This window comes from Ochlerotatus camptorhynchus, unplaced genomic scaffold (genome assembly GCF_037179485.1).
Source record: "Ochlerotatus camptorhynchus isolate MF236.1 unplaced genomic scaffold, CSIRO-AGI_Acam_v1.1 ptg000781l, whole genome shotgun sequence".
Lineage (NCBI taxonomy): Eukaryota > Metazoa > Arthropoda > Insecta > Diptera > Culicidae > Ochlerotatus > Ochlerotatus camptorhynchus.
In genome coordinates, this window is record NW_027041246.1 from 115,600 (window position 1) to 131,297 (window position 15,698).

General features: G+C 40.8%; 1 protein-coding gene across 1 annotated transcript in view; it reads right to left on the reverse strand.

Moving 5' to 3' along the window:
* Nucleotides 1-15,136: 15,136 nt before the first annotated feature.
* The window catches only part of Vha36-1 (V-type proton ATPase subunit Vha36-1), a 31,165-nt gene continuing 30,603 nt past the window's right edge, over nt 15,137-15,698 (reverse strand). Inside the window, exon 5 of the mRNA XM_065238428.1 lies at nt 15,137-15,458. Coding sequence (XP_065094500.1) covers nt 15,336-15,458 — 123 coding nt within the window. The 3' untranslated portion in view covers nt 15,137-15,335. The remainder of the gene's footprint in view (nt 15,459-15,698) is intronic.

Consider the following 15,698-nt stretch of genomic DNA (forward strand, 5'->3'; position numbering starts at 1 on the left):
CATCAACATCATCCTCTACTGAGGTTGAGAGATATCAACAACCAGCGCGGGATGGAACTACCCCAACTATCAAAACAATGACATCGACCTCCAATACACTGGATAAGGCCTCGGCCAGTCGGGGCCCTGTCAGTGCGGACGCTATGGACCAACCGGAACTGGTAGACACCCCCCCCCCCCCCCGCGACGCTCGTTGGCAAACTCCGACGAACACCGAAACCCTACCAACACAAACGACACGACTCGTTCCACCATCCCGGTTGAACCACGGGGCAGTCGAGGCCCCGTAGGTGCGGAAGCCTTTGCCACACCGGAATCGGCGGACAACCCCCGTCACCTATGGCTACCGGAAGAGGGACGGAAAAGGGAGGTAACTCCTATTCCCCTGAGGACGACGTGGGAGTCAAGACAACTCTAGCCAACACTATACATACCGAGATTCAAGAACTGACGACCAAGCTGACGACTCTACCACTGGTGGGTCCCTCAGTGAAACCTCACTTGAGCAGAATATAACCGCTTATGGGAGCAAGAGCCCATCCCCCTCTGGACAACGTGGGAGTCAAGAGGGACGAGTCTGTCAAAAAACTATCACCGAAGGATGAAGTGAGAGGGAAGAAATCTCTAGCTAACAAAGTTACCGACGCAGCCGGGAAATCAGTGCCGGCGTTCAAAAACTTAATGCCTTTTTCCGGTGGAACCCTACCGGGTTCCACTGTCATTCGTAGTGGGACGCACAAATCAACGAAGGACGATGGAATCAAAACTCCTCAAGTGCGTAGGAGAGTAGCCAGAATCAGATCGGGAAAGGCACTTCCCATTAGTGTTCTAGTCTGTGGGGATGCCTACACACAAAGAACAAAAATTGTTATAATAAAAATTATTCACTTTTATTTTAAAAAGTTTGCAAAACTTCGTACCTTTAATAACAAAAATATTCAAAACAAAAGTAACATCTTTGGTTTGAAAGTTTTTCTTTCATTTATTAACTCATATATTTAAAAGTTCATTTTTAAAAATAAAAGTTGTACAACTGTCAAACATACCACTTCTTAGCAATGTATTTGGCAGCACTGGACCTTTATTTGCCGCTAAATTTAAAAACGCATGTTCCTGAATCTTTCAATTTGTTCTCTTTAGGTTTTCAAAGCAAAAAAGGAAGATTAACCTGTATGACCCAATGGAAAAGTAATCGAAGATGTTTCAACGAAGGGAAGCGGTAAGCAATTGGTAATATGAAGTTTCCCGATTCACACCAGACCAATGCTAATTGTCGGTCAGCAGCAAATGCACATTCGTTTCAAGCCCACTGCAAGGTGGAGCCGCGCGTCTCGGGGGAAACCTTCCCAACGTCATCCGCCACCGACGAATATCTGTTCACTGTAGTTAAATTTGGCCTCAGTAGCCCTTGCTGAAGCTCAATGAAAACAGAAATATAATACAAAATACTTTAAATAAACATTAATATGGGGTTTATTATTTTTAAGCATAAAAACAATTGAATCAATAATTATTCATTTTTTAAATGGCAATTTAAATAATTGGGATAAAATGTCCGTCTTTTGAATCAAAACTTTTGAAACGCCAATCTTCTTCTTCTTCTTCTAGTCGTAGGAGCTGTCAAACTCCCACTGTTCAATGGCATTCGTTTTGGCAATGGTTTTCGATTTGACAGTTCTACAATTCAATTTGAAAGTTTCAACTTTTAAAATTAACAATAAAAAAGGCTTGCAATTTGAGAGCTGGCTGATTGAACCAACGCGAACTTTTAATTCTACCAATGGTTTTTTTTTAATTTTATTAACGAATATTTTTGGTGTGTACGACAAAATACAGCACCTCGGAATTCCTTCTTCGGAAGCGGGCCCCTCGAATACGCCTTCGTCAAATGAGCGAGCAAGCCACGATCACCACAAGCACCCAACTTCACACCTACTAACAGGAACCCTCACAATGGGAAACCGTTATAGAATGAAACCAGGTCAGTCCAACGCAAGCCTACCGGAGGCTTATTCCCTCACGAAACCTCCCCTCGGTAAGAGGACACCTAATGGGAGCCCTAAGGATCCAGTCAATTATCCTACCTCTGCAACACGGATCCCTAGAAACCCAACGAACAAACTGTCAAAAAAAACCACCGCTTGCTATACAGTGGAATATGAACAGCTTTTATAACAACCTTCCAGACTTAGAAATCCTAGTTCGTGATCAGATGCCCTCCATCCTGGCCATCCAAGAGGTCCACCGGGCCACCGTCAGCGTCATGAATCGTACGCTGAGCGGTCAATACCAGTGGACCTTAAAGAGAAACGAAAACATATTCCACTCAGTGGCAATCGGGGTCCTGGCACCAACACCGTTTTCGACCATACATCTAGACACAGACCTTCAAATCGTGGCGGTCAGACTCGAACACCCATTCCCGATTTCAGTTGTTTCCGCTTACCTTCCATGCGGGAAGATACACAACCTTAAACATCACCTCAGCGATCTGCTTCAAGACCTCGAACGACCCATTCTGGTACTTGAGGATATGAACGGCCATCATCCAGCATGGGGAAGCCCGAAAACCAACCCCAGAGGCTCTACACTTATGGAAGTTGCAGAAGCCTCGGATCTCGTCGTTCTTAACGACGGGTCCATCACTTTCACCAGCGGACAGAGGGAATCCTCTGTAGACGTATCTCTTGCAAGCCCCAGCAGGTTCCAGAGGAGCCGAGAATGATCCAATGGGCAGTGACAATTACCCACTGGTAATCCAACTCGATGACCGACCGCAGGACACATTACGTAAACCACGATGGAAATACGTCCCTTTTTCAGAAGTCCGTCGACGCCGCATGGTCTAATTCATCACCGGGCAGTATCCAAGACTTCATTAGCTCCATCCATCAAACGGCACTTTCATCAATTCCACGAACCAGTCCCAACCCGGGATCTAAGTCTCTACCATGGTGGTCCCCAGAGACCAAAGCAACAGTTAAAGCCAGAAGGAAGGCTCTTCGGGCTGCTAAGCGGCTACCTTCAGACCATTCATCGAAAGAAGCGGCCATGGCCACCTACAGAGCAAAACGCAACGAGTGCCGACAAACTATCCGGTCTGCCAAGAGTTCAAGCTGGGAGCAATTTCTGGACAGCATTAATGCTGGCCAGACGGCCACTGACCTGTGGGTTAAGGTCACCACATTAAGTGGCAAACGGAAAAGCCGCGGAATGGCCATCCGGGTAGATGGTACCACCACTAGAGACCCTGATAAGATCGCCCACGCTATGGGGGAATATTTTGCCTCTCTCTCGGCCATTGACGGGTACGATGATCGCTTTCGTTGTGTTAAAAACCTTTCGACGCACTCTTTGGACAGCATCTACATCCCAGAGGATGAACTACCCTAATAAAAATTGTATGGTTAATTTGCTTAACGACGTGTTCTGGGTATCATCCAAACCATTTGTGGAATAGTTCAATGATTTGGGTTATCGTTCGTTTATGGTTATTTTTTATTAGGGTACCGCTGGAGATTAATAGGCCTTTCAGTCCACGGGAACTCGACCTAGCTCTATCCAAGGCTACCGGGAAATCGACTGGCCCAGATGACGTCGGGTACCCCATGCTAAAATACCTATCACCGGAATGCAAGACCACACTCCTCAGACTTCTCAATAGAGAATGGCTGGATAATTCCATTCCAGAAGACTGGAGACACAGCCTAGTCGTCCCGATCCTGAAGCAGGGCACCTCGGGTCGGGGACTCGAAGGACTTCCGACCGATATCTTTGACATGTTGCGTCAGTAAGGTGCTGGAGAGAATGGTCAACCGTAGGCTCGTGCTCTACTTGGAGAGTAACGGCTACATTGACCACCGCCAGCACGCTTTCCGTCCTGGACACGGAGCCGGGACCTACTTCGCCACTTTGAACCAGGTACTTCGAGACGCGAGAGATTCTGACCAGCATGCTGAACTCGCTACGCTAGACATCTCTAAGGCTTATAACAGGACATGGACACCCGACATTCTTGCTCAACTCACGGACTGGGGTCTGTCGGACCACGTTCTCCATTTTTTGAAGAACTTCCAACGACACCGTACTTTCCAGGTATGCATCGGAAACCATAGATCAAGAGGATTCCCAGAGGAGACTGGCGTCCCGCAAGGTTCGGTGATCGCAGTCACGTTGTTTCTAATACGGATGAACGGAGTGTTCCACACCTTACTCAAAGAAATATACATCTTCGTGTATGCAGACGATATCGTCTTGGTGGCGGTCGGATCCACAGTGAAGGCCCTTCGCAGAAAACTCAACGCGGTCACGAATGCAGTTCTACGCTGGACTAAATCCGTCGGATTCCACCTATCGGTGGAGAAATGCGCGTATACCCACATTTGTCCGTTCAATCACCAGGTGCTCCGGTCTCCTATCAGCATCGACGGAAGGATCATGTCGTTTAAGAAGTATATCCGCGTCCTCGGCATACGCCTGGATCGGCATTTAAACTTTGGAGACCATTTCAACGAAGTGAAAGGGAATTGCCAAACAAGAATCGGCTTGCTGCGGACATTATCCAGGAGGCATCTAGCGAACAACCGTGCTGTCCGGATGGGCGTGGCTAAAGCGGTAGTCGATTCAAGATTAACATACGGTATAGAACTGACTTGCCTAGCTGCCGACAGGATGATTTCCCAACTGTCCCCTGTATATTATCAGGCCATTAGAATCACATCAGGTCTCCTTCCCTCCACCCCCAGGCTTGCAGCTTGTGTGGAGAGTGGAAGGTTACACTTCGACAAATTTATCGTTGCTACCGTTTGCAAGAGGGCAGTTGGCTTCGCAGAGAAGACAAATGGAACAAGTGATGGAGTGTCCCTCCTTATGGAGGTGAACAAACTCCTGAAGAACGCCGCCGACCTGGAACTCCCCCGGTAGCCAGGACCCACTGGTGTGGAGCCAGGCGTTGGAACTCATCCGGACTTTCTATCGACTTGGCGATAAAGAACATATTCCGGGCGGGAACCAACTCCCCCACACTAGTGAGATCGGTGGCCGAACTACAACGAACTGTAACGTTGGATTTCTCGTGATATTTTTGGAGTAAGGGCATGTTGCCGGTTCGAGTAATGAGTTTTGACTGATTTTTATTTGCACCACTTAAGTCTAAGAAACTTAACTCTACATTTCGTACTTAATCGGTAGGAGGTAACCTTTACTAGTCTCCAAACTTAATCAACCGATCACGTGACTTCGTCGTAGGTGATGGTGACCAGTTACGCGATTCCATTCGCCCGAGTACATAGACGAAGGTTGCCGAAAAGATATGAGGAAAGAATTTGGGTCTGTTGTTTTCCAGGTCGCTGTCGTTGTCGCTGCGCTTATTATTCTGTGCGCGCATTCTGGGTCATAGCGCAAAAGGAAAACATGTGGTTGCAATAATTTGACTGTTTATATATCTGTGGAACAACAAGTGCGGTTGACACTTTTGTTTGGTTTACAAGCAGCTCGACTTTGTAGGTCTCGAAAATGTCTTCGTCATGAAATTTGAGATTGTAGGTCGGATTCAATTTGGATGATTTATAGTATGCTACACCTTCCCCATATGGAAGAATGATGTAACGAAGTGAAATCATTCGATTAATTTTTGTCAACAATTCGTTTGTAATTCGGAAAAGTTTTTAATTGTGACTAGTAAGGTTCCTTTACAAATATTTTTGATATTATATGGTTTACTTCCTACTCTTATGCCTTGATTAACCTGTTTTTGTGTATGGTACTCTGTTTTTGTGTTAAAATGTGCTGAATAATGCAATTCGGATTTTGTATATTTATGATTTTGAATGGTCCTATATAAAATGGGTCAAGTTTTCTTCTATTTTCGTTAGTTATGTAAACAAGGTCTCCTATATTTACATTAATGGGGTTTTTTTTGTTAGTGATTGTTTGTCTTTCTTCTTTTTTCTTAATAAGGCTTTGACGTGCTATTTGGTTGGTATTTTGCAATCTTAATCGTAGTTCATTGTAATATTCATCCAGGTTATATATAGGTTCTACATTTGGTCTATTTATTTCCAAATCGTGTGGTAAAATTGCCTTACGTCCGTATATCAGTTCATATGGGGTAAAGTTATGTTCGGTGTGAGGTGTGGTATTGAAGGTAAAAGAATAAATTTTAATCCATTCATCCCAATCGGATTGGTGAACATTTGTGAAAGATCGTAGATACTCGTTAAGGCATCTATGATTTCTCTCCAATGCGCCTATCGACTGTGGATGGTAAGGGGTAGAAAATGTTTGCTTAATTTCTAAGAGTTTGCATACTTTATCAAGAACTTCATTTCGGTACTCAGTTCCTTGATCCGTACGGAGTTCCATAAAGTTACCGTAAATTAGTATAAAATTTTCGATGAGTGCTTTTGCGATCACACCTGCTTCTTTAGTCGGTATAGGGGTCAATACAATGTACTTAGTTAGGTTACACTGAATTGTGAGTATATAGGGGAAATGACGGCTTCGGCATGACAGACTATTTTCGGCAACCCAAATTGAAACACTATTTTCACTGGATTTACTTACGAAAACACTTCGCTGAATGCTTGCAAACGATTCTTTATGCTTTCAACTTCAATTTGACTATATTTTTACCAATGAGAAAAAGCAATCTAGCAGGGTTTTCTTGAAATGAAACACACGCACTACAAATTGTAGCTGATTTCGAGTTGCCGATAATAGAACAGCAGATTTACATGCAGTTCAAATGGAACGGTTGCCGAAGAAAAAGATGTTGCCGACAATACTCACTCTCACTAGAGAAGATTGGAGCTTTGTAAAAGCGTTTCAAAACAGTTTTTGACAATTCTTTCGACTGAAATTGTTAGAGCAGCTGGCAGCAAAAGATTGTAAACAAACCAATACTGCATATGTGTGCGTTCCATAGAGAAAAAGGCTATAGAAAGAAGGTCGCTGCTTATGTTGCCGAGAATACGTAAATTCCCCTATCTATTTCCATTGTTTGTTTTTGTGAAGGGACCGACTGTGTCTGCAGAGAGCACTTCCAAAGGTTTAGAAGGAGTTGTTGTCACAACTGTCGCTTCTATCGTATGTCTATGTAATTTATTTATTTTGCATTTATCGCATTTTTATGAAATTTTTAATATCTAATTTCATGTTTTTCCATTTATAAAATTCTCTAAGTTTTAAGTATAACCGGTGTTGTCCGACATGTCCTCCCGTAGGGGTCATGTGGTGACGCGTCAATATTTCTTTGATTTCTTCCTGCTCTTGTATAAACTTTGGAGGTTTAAATATTACGATTTGATAATTGGAAATGGCATTGTTGGCGATTTCCTTTAATGTTTGCAGGGAAATGTATTTGAAAATTAAATCTTCTTCTGATAGCGCTATCATATCTCTCTTGTATTTCCTTAAAAGTTTTGATATTTCTAGAAGTGAAAACTCTAAAGCTCTACTTCTATTATTATGTTTTATAGGTATCGTCGTCATTCCCAAAATTTTCCTATAATTGTGATTATACAAATATATTGTTATTTGATTGTGGTGCACTTCACAACCAATTTTGAGTAATTTATTAACTTCAAACGGATTTTCAGTTCGCCAGACAGTGAGGTGATCAGTCTCTCTGTTGGGTTTTTCCGATTGTGTGGTATTGTTATTTATGTTTTGTTTTTGTTTGTTGGTCATTGAACGAGTATTGACCACAAGTATCAAAGATTTGAGGTCCTCAGATTTTGTCGGTATTCGCGAAAGGCTTTTCCTCCTATTCTTCGAGGTCCAGCCTCATTCTCGTAATAAGTAGACTAATGGTCTCTGGTCTGTTCTGACCATAAACCTTCGACCATAAAGATAGGGTTTGAAGTAGTCCAGTGCCCAGTGTATGGCAGTTAACTCCTTCTCAATTACCGGTTTCGATTTTTCTCCCTTAGTAAAAGTTTTGCTAGCAAAAGCAATTGGCAAATCCTTGTTTCCATACTGTTGCGAAAGAATTGCTCCGCAAGCAATGTCTGATGCATCAGTGGTAAGGATAAAATCTTTGGAGAAATCGGGATATTGAAGGATTCTAGGAGAAAGTAAGTGTCGTTTTAATAGTAGAAAACTTTCCTTTTCTTCCTCCTTCCAAGAAAATGAAGTACCTTTTCTCAATAAATTATTTAATGGTTTCGTCAAGTTTGCAAAGTTTGGAACAAACTTGCGATAGTAATTACAGAAAGTTACAAATCGGCGGACTTCGTCTGCATTTGTAGGTTCTGGATAATCTCTAATTGTTTGAAATTTAGAGTCATCTGGCAGAATGCCATTATTTGTGATTTTGTGACCTAGGTAAGTAACTTCGGTCCTAAAGAATTTGCATTTTTGTGGGTTGAGTTTTAAATTGTAAAATCTCATTCTCTGAAATATTTGCTCAAGATTGTTCAAATGATGATCAATTGAGCATCCAATTATTACAATGTCATCAATGTAGACGAATCCGCATTCAGGAGTTAGTCCAGCTAAAGCGATATTCATCATCCGCTGGAAGCTGTTTGGGCTGACATTACTTCGAATGGTAGTCTTTTGAATTGGAAATGTCCATCTGTGGAAGAAAATGCTGTATATTTTCTAGAGTCTTCCTCTAATGGGATTTGATGGAATCCAGCCATAAGGTCAAGGGTAGTAAAGTACTTTGCCCTGCCTAGTTGGTCCAAAATTGAATCTATACGCGGCAGTGGAAATTTGTCTGCCAATATTTTTTTGTTTAGTTGACAGTAATCGACAACTAATCTCCATTTCTTTGTGCTATCCTCCGACTTCTTTGGTACTAGTAGAATCGGTGAGTTAAAATGTGATAGGGTAGAGAACTACTTCGGCCTAATCGTCCATTTTGGGCCTATCGAGCAGAAGACTTCAAATAAATCCATGATTTCAGAGTTAACAAGTCAATTATGCGTTTGGTACGATACTTTAGTTGATAAGCTACCGAACGAAGTCAATGAGAACGCGTGATATGAAGGTTTGCACTCATTATTCCCAAAAACAAAAGAAGCGCTCCGACCGAATCAATTTTTATCTGCATCCGATAGGCCGAAGTGAATTCAATTGCTTTTCAAAGGCTTTTCAATGCGTTAGGCCGAGTTTAGAATCCGTAGGCCGATTTGGCGTCAAGAAGCAGTGTTAGACTTTTGACAATATCTCAACAATTGGTTTCTCTTTATCAAATCTTACGGTACGTACGGAAAGGTAAATAAATTTGGAAGCCATCAGTAATAATGACATTCCGTTTGGTGCTAAACTGCGCTAGATTAAGAAAGACTAAGTGCGGGTTGTGCTTAAAAGGCCGGAAATGGGGTAGTTAACCCTATTGAGGTTTCGATTATATCGTCTGCCATCATTTTGTTAATTTGATTACTGATCTCATTCGCTTGGGAATGTATCTGTTTATAGTTCGGTATGTACACATTAGATTCATTCTGTAAATTAATGGATTGTTTATAAAAATTATTTGTTGTTAAATGTTCGTTAGGTAAGCAAAATGTATCTTGATACTTAAGGATCAAGTTCATGAGTTTGCTTTTTGCAAAAATAGGTACATGTTCTAAGTTCATTTGCAATATTAGTTCATGTTGCCTTTTATTTTCGCTTGAATTGGGTATGTTTTCTGGTAAAATTTTGTTATAGTGCCTCAATGCATCTATTCGTGGCTTGAAGTTTCTTACAACAACTTGGTTTTCTGTTGCGTTTACAAATTTAACATATTTCGATGTCGGAGATACTATAGTATTTCCACAGAAAACACCTGGTTGGATTAAGAGATAAACTAGCCTATGGCTAAAAATCTCTATAATAAAGAATTAAAAAAAAAAAACCTGGTTGGATTTCCTGTGATAGTACTATAGAATCTTCTATTATTGGAAAATTCGGTATGGTTCTAATTACTTCGCATCTGGCGGGTATAGTAAATGCGTCTCCAACGTTATCTTGAATAGGTATGGTACCGCTATGATTCGCTATAGTAATATTGAGCAACCATGATTCGTAGTCGATGTTGCACTTGAATTTGATTAGGAAGTCTCTTCCCAGTATTCCGTCAGTGGGAATGGGGAAGTCACTGCTAACTATTTGAAAGTTATGTACTAGGGTTATGTTATTTACAATAAGGGCTGTTGTTTCAATAGTTGTATTAGTTAGTATTAGTCAGCTATTGTTTCAATAGTTGTATTAGTTATACAGTTGATTTTGTATCGTTTATCTATATTTATTTGTTGGTGTGGTGGGATTTTCTCGTCTTTGAATATCGATGATAAAAGAGCATTTGTTATTTGTCGTTTGCGTCTTTACTGAAATGTAGTTTGACGCCTTGAGGTTCATTGAGAGGATGGTAGTGGTCCTCTCGGAATTTGACCAAAAAAATGTGGCTGTTGGAAATTTGGTTGTTGTTGGTATTGTGAGGCCATTGCGTGTGGGGTGTTTTGCGGTGTTGTGATCGGGTGTGAGAAATTTACTGGAAATGATTGTATTGGTTGGGGGTGTTCTGTTTGAATGGTATAGACGCGTCTTGAAGTATCGCGCCTGCCCCCAAAATTGTTCCGTGGAGGATAATAATTCGAAGAACGTTGGTAATTATTGGAATTAGTCCGGGAATTATTTTGGAACGTATTGTTGCCGCGATGATTGTTATTAAATCTTCCGCGATAAGATGTTGAGTTGCCGCGATAAGGTCTATTACCGCGTCCGTTTCTCTCATAGTAATTGTTTCTGTGTGAATTTATAGTCATAATTTGGGGCGTGCTATTCTGTGATGCATTTTCCTGTACTTTTTGTATCGCATCTTTTATGTTATTGAAGGTTCCAGCCTTCAGAATTAATCTTGTTTCGGAATTTACGCTATTTATTAGAGCATCAACTCCATTTTTGGTTGCCATGGCTTGAGATACGCCTTCTGGAATCCCTTGTTGTAGGTAGATGCTTTTTAATTTCATCGTGAGTGCATCGATCTCGTCACAAAGACTGTTAAGTGTCGTTTTTTTGTTTGATATTTTTAATTTTTGCTATTATATTTTCTGGTGTTTGGTGGTCCTTGCACCTCGCTTTGATGTCGTTTATTACATCGTCGATCGTGTTTAGGTTTCCTGGTAAGCCTATTCTGGCTTTACCTGTCAGTCGTGTTTTGAGAAATTTGACTGCAATTGGAATTTGATCAGCAGTTATATAGTCTTTCAGCAGCATGGCTGCATTTTTTTTTTTTTAACTCTTAATTTGTTCCAAATTCAAAATAAATTACATTTCATTTTAACCTAGGTGCTCCAGTTACTGCAGTAACGTACCAGCCTTAATTGTTATCATATATATCTAAGTGTTTTTACATTGTTCATGTCTTGGCAATTCAGTATTTTAAACAGGTTTTTTAAACCTGCATGTCAGTTTAACAATTGATATCTTAAAACTAAAAACTAAAAGTAAATCTTATCTAAGTATAAAGGGAATTAATCGTTGCAATTGAGGATTACAACGATTTTTGCCTGAAGTTATTAATTATTTTGTTGGACATTTGTTCTAAAGTCTCAACATTCGAAATTCTATGTACCTCGGTAGTACTGTACCAGGGAAGCAACTTCAAAATCATTTTCAGAACTTTGTTCTGAATCCTTTGAAGTGCTTTTTTCCTGGTAGTGCAGCAACTAGACCATATTGGCACAGCGTAAAGCATGGCCGGTCTAAAGACTTGTTTAAATATTAGAAGTTTATTCGTTAGGCAAAGTTTGGATTTCCTGTTTATAAGAGGATACAAACATTTTATATATTTGTTACATTTGGCTTGAATGCCCTCAATGTGATCTTTAAAAGTTAATTTTTGGTCAAGTATTAATCCAAGATATTTCACTTGGTTTGACCAGGAAATAGGAACTCCGTTCATAGTGACTATGTGACTATTACTAGGTTTCAAAAAGGAAGCTCTAGGCTTATGTGGAAATATTATAAGTTGAGTTTTGGAAGCGTTGGGAGAAATCTTCCATTTTTGTAAATAAGAAGAGACAATATCTAAACTTTTCTGCAGTCTGCTGCAAATAACACGAAGACTTCTTCGCGCGTGGCTGCATCGATGAAAGAGTCTAGATGGTCTGGGTTCCCATCGTATGGTTACACAATGGCGGTCGCCGTTTTTATGTCGAATGGCATTTTCAATTTTTTTGTTTGATAATTGGTGTACGTACACGGATGATTTGAAAGATAACGTGGGTTTTGAATTTGCTAGTTTTTCTTGCAGTATTAGATATAGTTTGCTGTATAATAATTTTGTTCTTTTGATTGTTTCTTCTAATTTGTCTGTGGGTATTTCACTTTCAATTTCTTGTAATTTTTGTTGTATTTCCTCGTATACTTGCTTCGTAAGTTTAAGTTTACCTTTAATGGTGCTTCTACGATAAATTCTATTCGGAGCTTTTGATAGGTTTGTATACGTTAAATTTAGTTGATCTATTAACGAGTTGATGTTGTCCCTACTTGTCATTTGGCACTCTTAATACTAATTAATAATTACTGATGTGTTACATACGTTTTTGCTTGGTTTTGTTCATTCACATCGCTTTCTGCTGTCGCGCTGCATTACCTCGTTGAGTCATCCCGTTGTCACACTGCATTATCTCGTGTAGTCATGCACTTGTCGCACTGTATTATCTCGTTTTCGTTTGTATAAGGTAGAATTCTGGTGCTCGACACCCGATCCGTTGAATCGGTTCTTTACTCCACACTAGTTCCCGTACATCATCACAAGGAAGTCAAGTTCAAGTTCGCGTTTTGTTGTTTTTCGCTATCGCGATGCATTTTATTTTCGCACTCCCGCTGGTTTCTGTTTTTATTTTAATCGTTTTCCGTCGCGCACCTGTGCAAGCATTGACGTAGCATAACTTTTTGTGGTTCGGTTCACTTGTATCGTTCAATTTGTTCAATTCAATAATTCTTAGTGGGCACTTTTTTTCACACTTCTTTGTGGGCACTTTTTGCTTCGCGCTGGGTTATACCCTGCGGACTGTGGTGGCTTTTTCTACAGCCTTGTCCAGAGTTTTCGTCGTTAATCTTGCGATTACTTTCACGACCGTTACTAATGTTTGAATCGTTAGAAGAACCAGAATTAGGTTCAACTTCCAATTTTGTTGTTCGTGGTAGCCAGTGTGTATTTCCTGGTTTTCCACTATTGTAACGGTTTGATCTCCAACCGTTTTGGAGTTTTCATCTTTTGTTTGTTCGTTGCCCATTTTCGGTTATTACAATTGTTTCAGTGCAATTTTTTTTTCACTGCTGGCTCACTTTAAACTGCTTTTTTAAACTCACTTCACGGTCTGCCATGTAACGTTGGATTTCTATGGCTCGTGATATTTTTGGAGTAAGGGCATGTTGCCGGTTCGAGTAATGAGTTTTGACTGATTTTTATTTGCACCACTTAAGTCTAAGAAACTTAACTCTACATTTCGTACTTAATCGGTAGGAGGTAACCTTTACTAGTCTCCAAACATAATCAACCGATCACGTGACTTCGTCGTAGGTGATGGTGACCAATTACGCGATTCCATTCGCCCGAGTACATAGACGAAGGTTGCCGAAAAGATATGAGGAAAGAATTTGGGTCTGTTGTTTTCCGGGTCGCTGTCGTTGTCGCTGCGCTTATTATTCTGTGCGCGCATTCTGGGTCATAGCGCAAAAGGAAAACATGTGGTTGCAATAATTTGACTGTTTATATATCTGTGCAACAACAAGTGCGGTTGGCACTTTTGTTTGGTTTACAAGTAGCTCGACTTTGTAGGTCTCGAAAATGTCTTCGTCATGAAATTTGAGATTGTAGGTCGGATTCAATTTGGATGATTTATAGTATGCTACAGAACCAAGTACCCAAATCACCTAGCAAGATACACTGACGCATCTCGAACAGGCGGAAGGGTAGGCATTGGGATATCCGATCCGAGTTACGCACCTTCTACCGACTTCCGGACCCTTGCAGCGTTTTCTCTGCTGAAGCTACCGCCATACTAGTAGCCGCCACCCGCCTACCAACAAACCTGTCGCCATATTTTCTGATTCAGCCAGCGTATTAACAGCTCTTCAGTCCGATACAGCCAAGCACCCTTGGATCTAGGCTATCCAGAAGCTCGCTCATAAAGGAACAACTTTCATCTGGATCCCAGGACACTGCGGGATCAGAGGAAATGAGGAAGCTGATCATCTGGCGGCATCCGGAAGACAGGCAAACCTCTATACCCAAAAGGTCCCTGCTCAAGACATCAAGCGGTGGATCGTGACTACAGTATGGAATTGCTGGACAAATGAATCCGGAAAATTAAAGGGGACACCAGAAGATGGGATGATCCGCCTGAACACCGATCTCAAGTAATTCTATCGCGGCTGAGAACCGGTCATACCAAAGCCTCTCATAACATGGGAGGCGGAGGTCCATTTAGGAAGCAATGCGAGACTTGCAATGTGCCACATACAGTGGAACATTTCCTATGCAACTGCCCCCAGTACTATGGACCACGCATCCAATACGGGATCTCAGCAAGCGTCAGGTACACCCTGAGTTATGACCCCTCTGGCACCACAGCGCTCTTCTCCTTTCTGCGGGAGACAGGATTGATCAACCAAATTTGATATATGACCCAAGCAACGACAACGGACAAAGGATTGAACTACTATTGGCAAAAACCACTGACTCAAAACGGACGAGCGACTATATTAAGATGATGCACGAATAAGGACACGAAAACGGACGGATGAAGGCACAAAATTATGCACAGCGACAACAATGGAACTGAACACGGAAAAATACTACACATAAAAGTAAAATCACCACAATAATCGGACACAAGACCACGCGACGACAATGGATTATGACAAGGACCAACTACTAGACACACCGCAAGTTATCTGAATATCTGCCATCAAAACCAACTCCGTTATTATAACTCTGTCCAACACAATTGTACCCTTTACAATCAGGGGGGCCGCTCTCTGAAACCCTCTATCCCTTTTAAAGTGACGAACCAGCCAGTGGCTAAAAATCACTCTAATAAAGAAAAAAAAATTTTGTTTAGTATTTATCAATAAATTTTAATTCAAAATGCGTTCATCTCAATAATTTACATAAAACAGAAAACCAACTTGTAAACGAAAACAGAAAATATATTTATTTAATACATTAGATACAATATGTTCTTCAGACCGTACAGTTTAATCAACTACTCAAAACCGTTTACTGTTGATATACTTTCAAGGGAATGAACTTTTCTTATTACGATCAGCTTTGTTGGAAATTGCGAAGGTTTTATGCTTTTCAATTGTACCAGTCGCTAGCGGCCATGTGCTTAGAATAGAATATCATCATCACCTTCATCGAGAAGGTTAGCTTGATCTCGAACATCGATTCCCTTCTCCAGTAAAGCTGCTTTATGAGCTTCTGCCTTTTTCTTTGCAATTCGTTTTTTGTCCTAAAATAAAAAAGATAATATAAATGTGCGAAATTATCATTATTATTTATTTAAAAAAAAAACGTTTCCTTTTATTTAATACCCCGTACAGACTATGGCTTATATCCACCCCTATTCTGTATTTCGTTTCGAACGAAATTCTCATACAAAAAAATATTTTTTTTTGTATGAGAATTTCGCTCGAAACGAAATACAGAATAGGGGTGATCATGTAATATACGCTGTCTTGCAATGAGCACT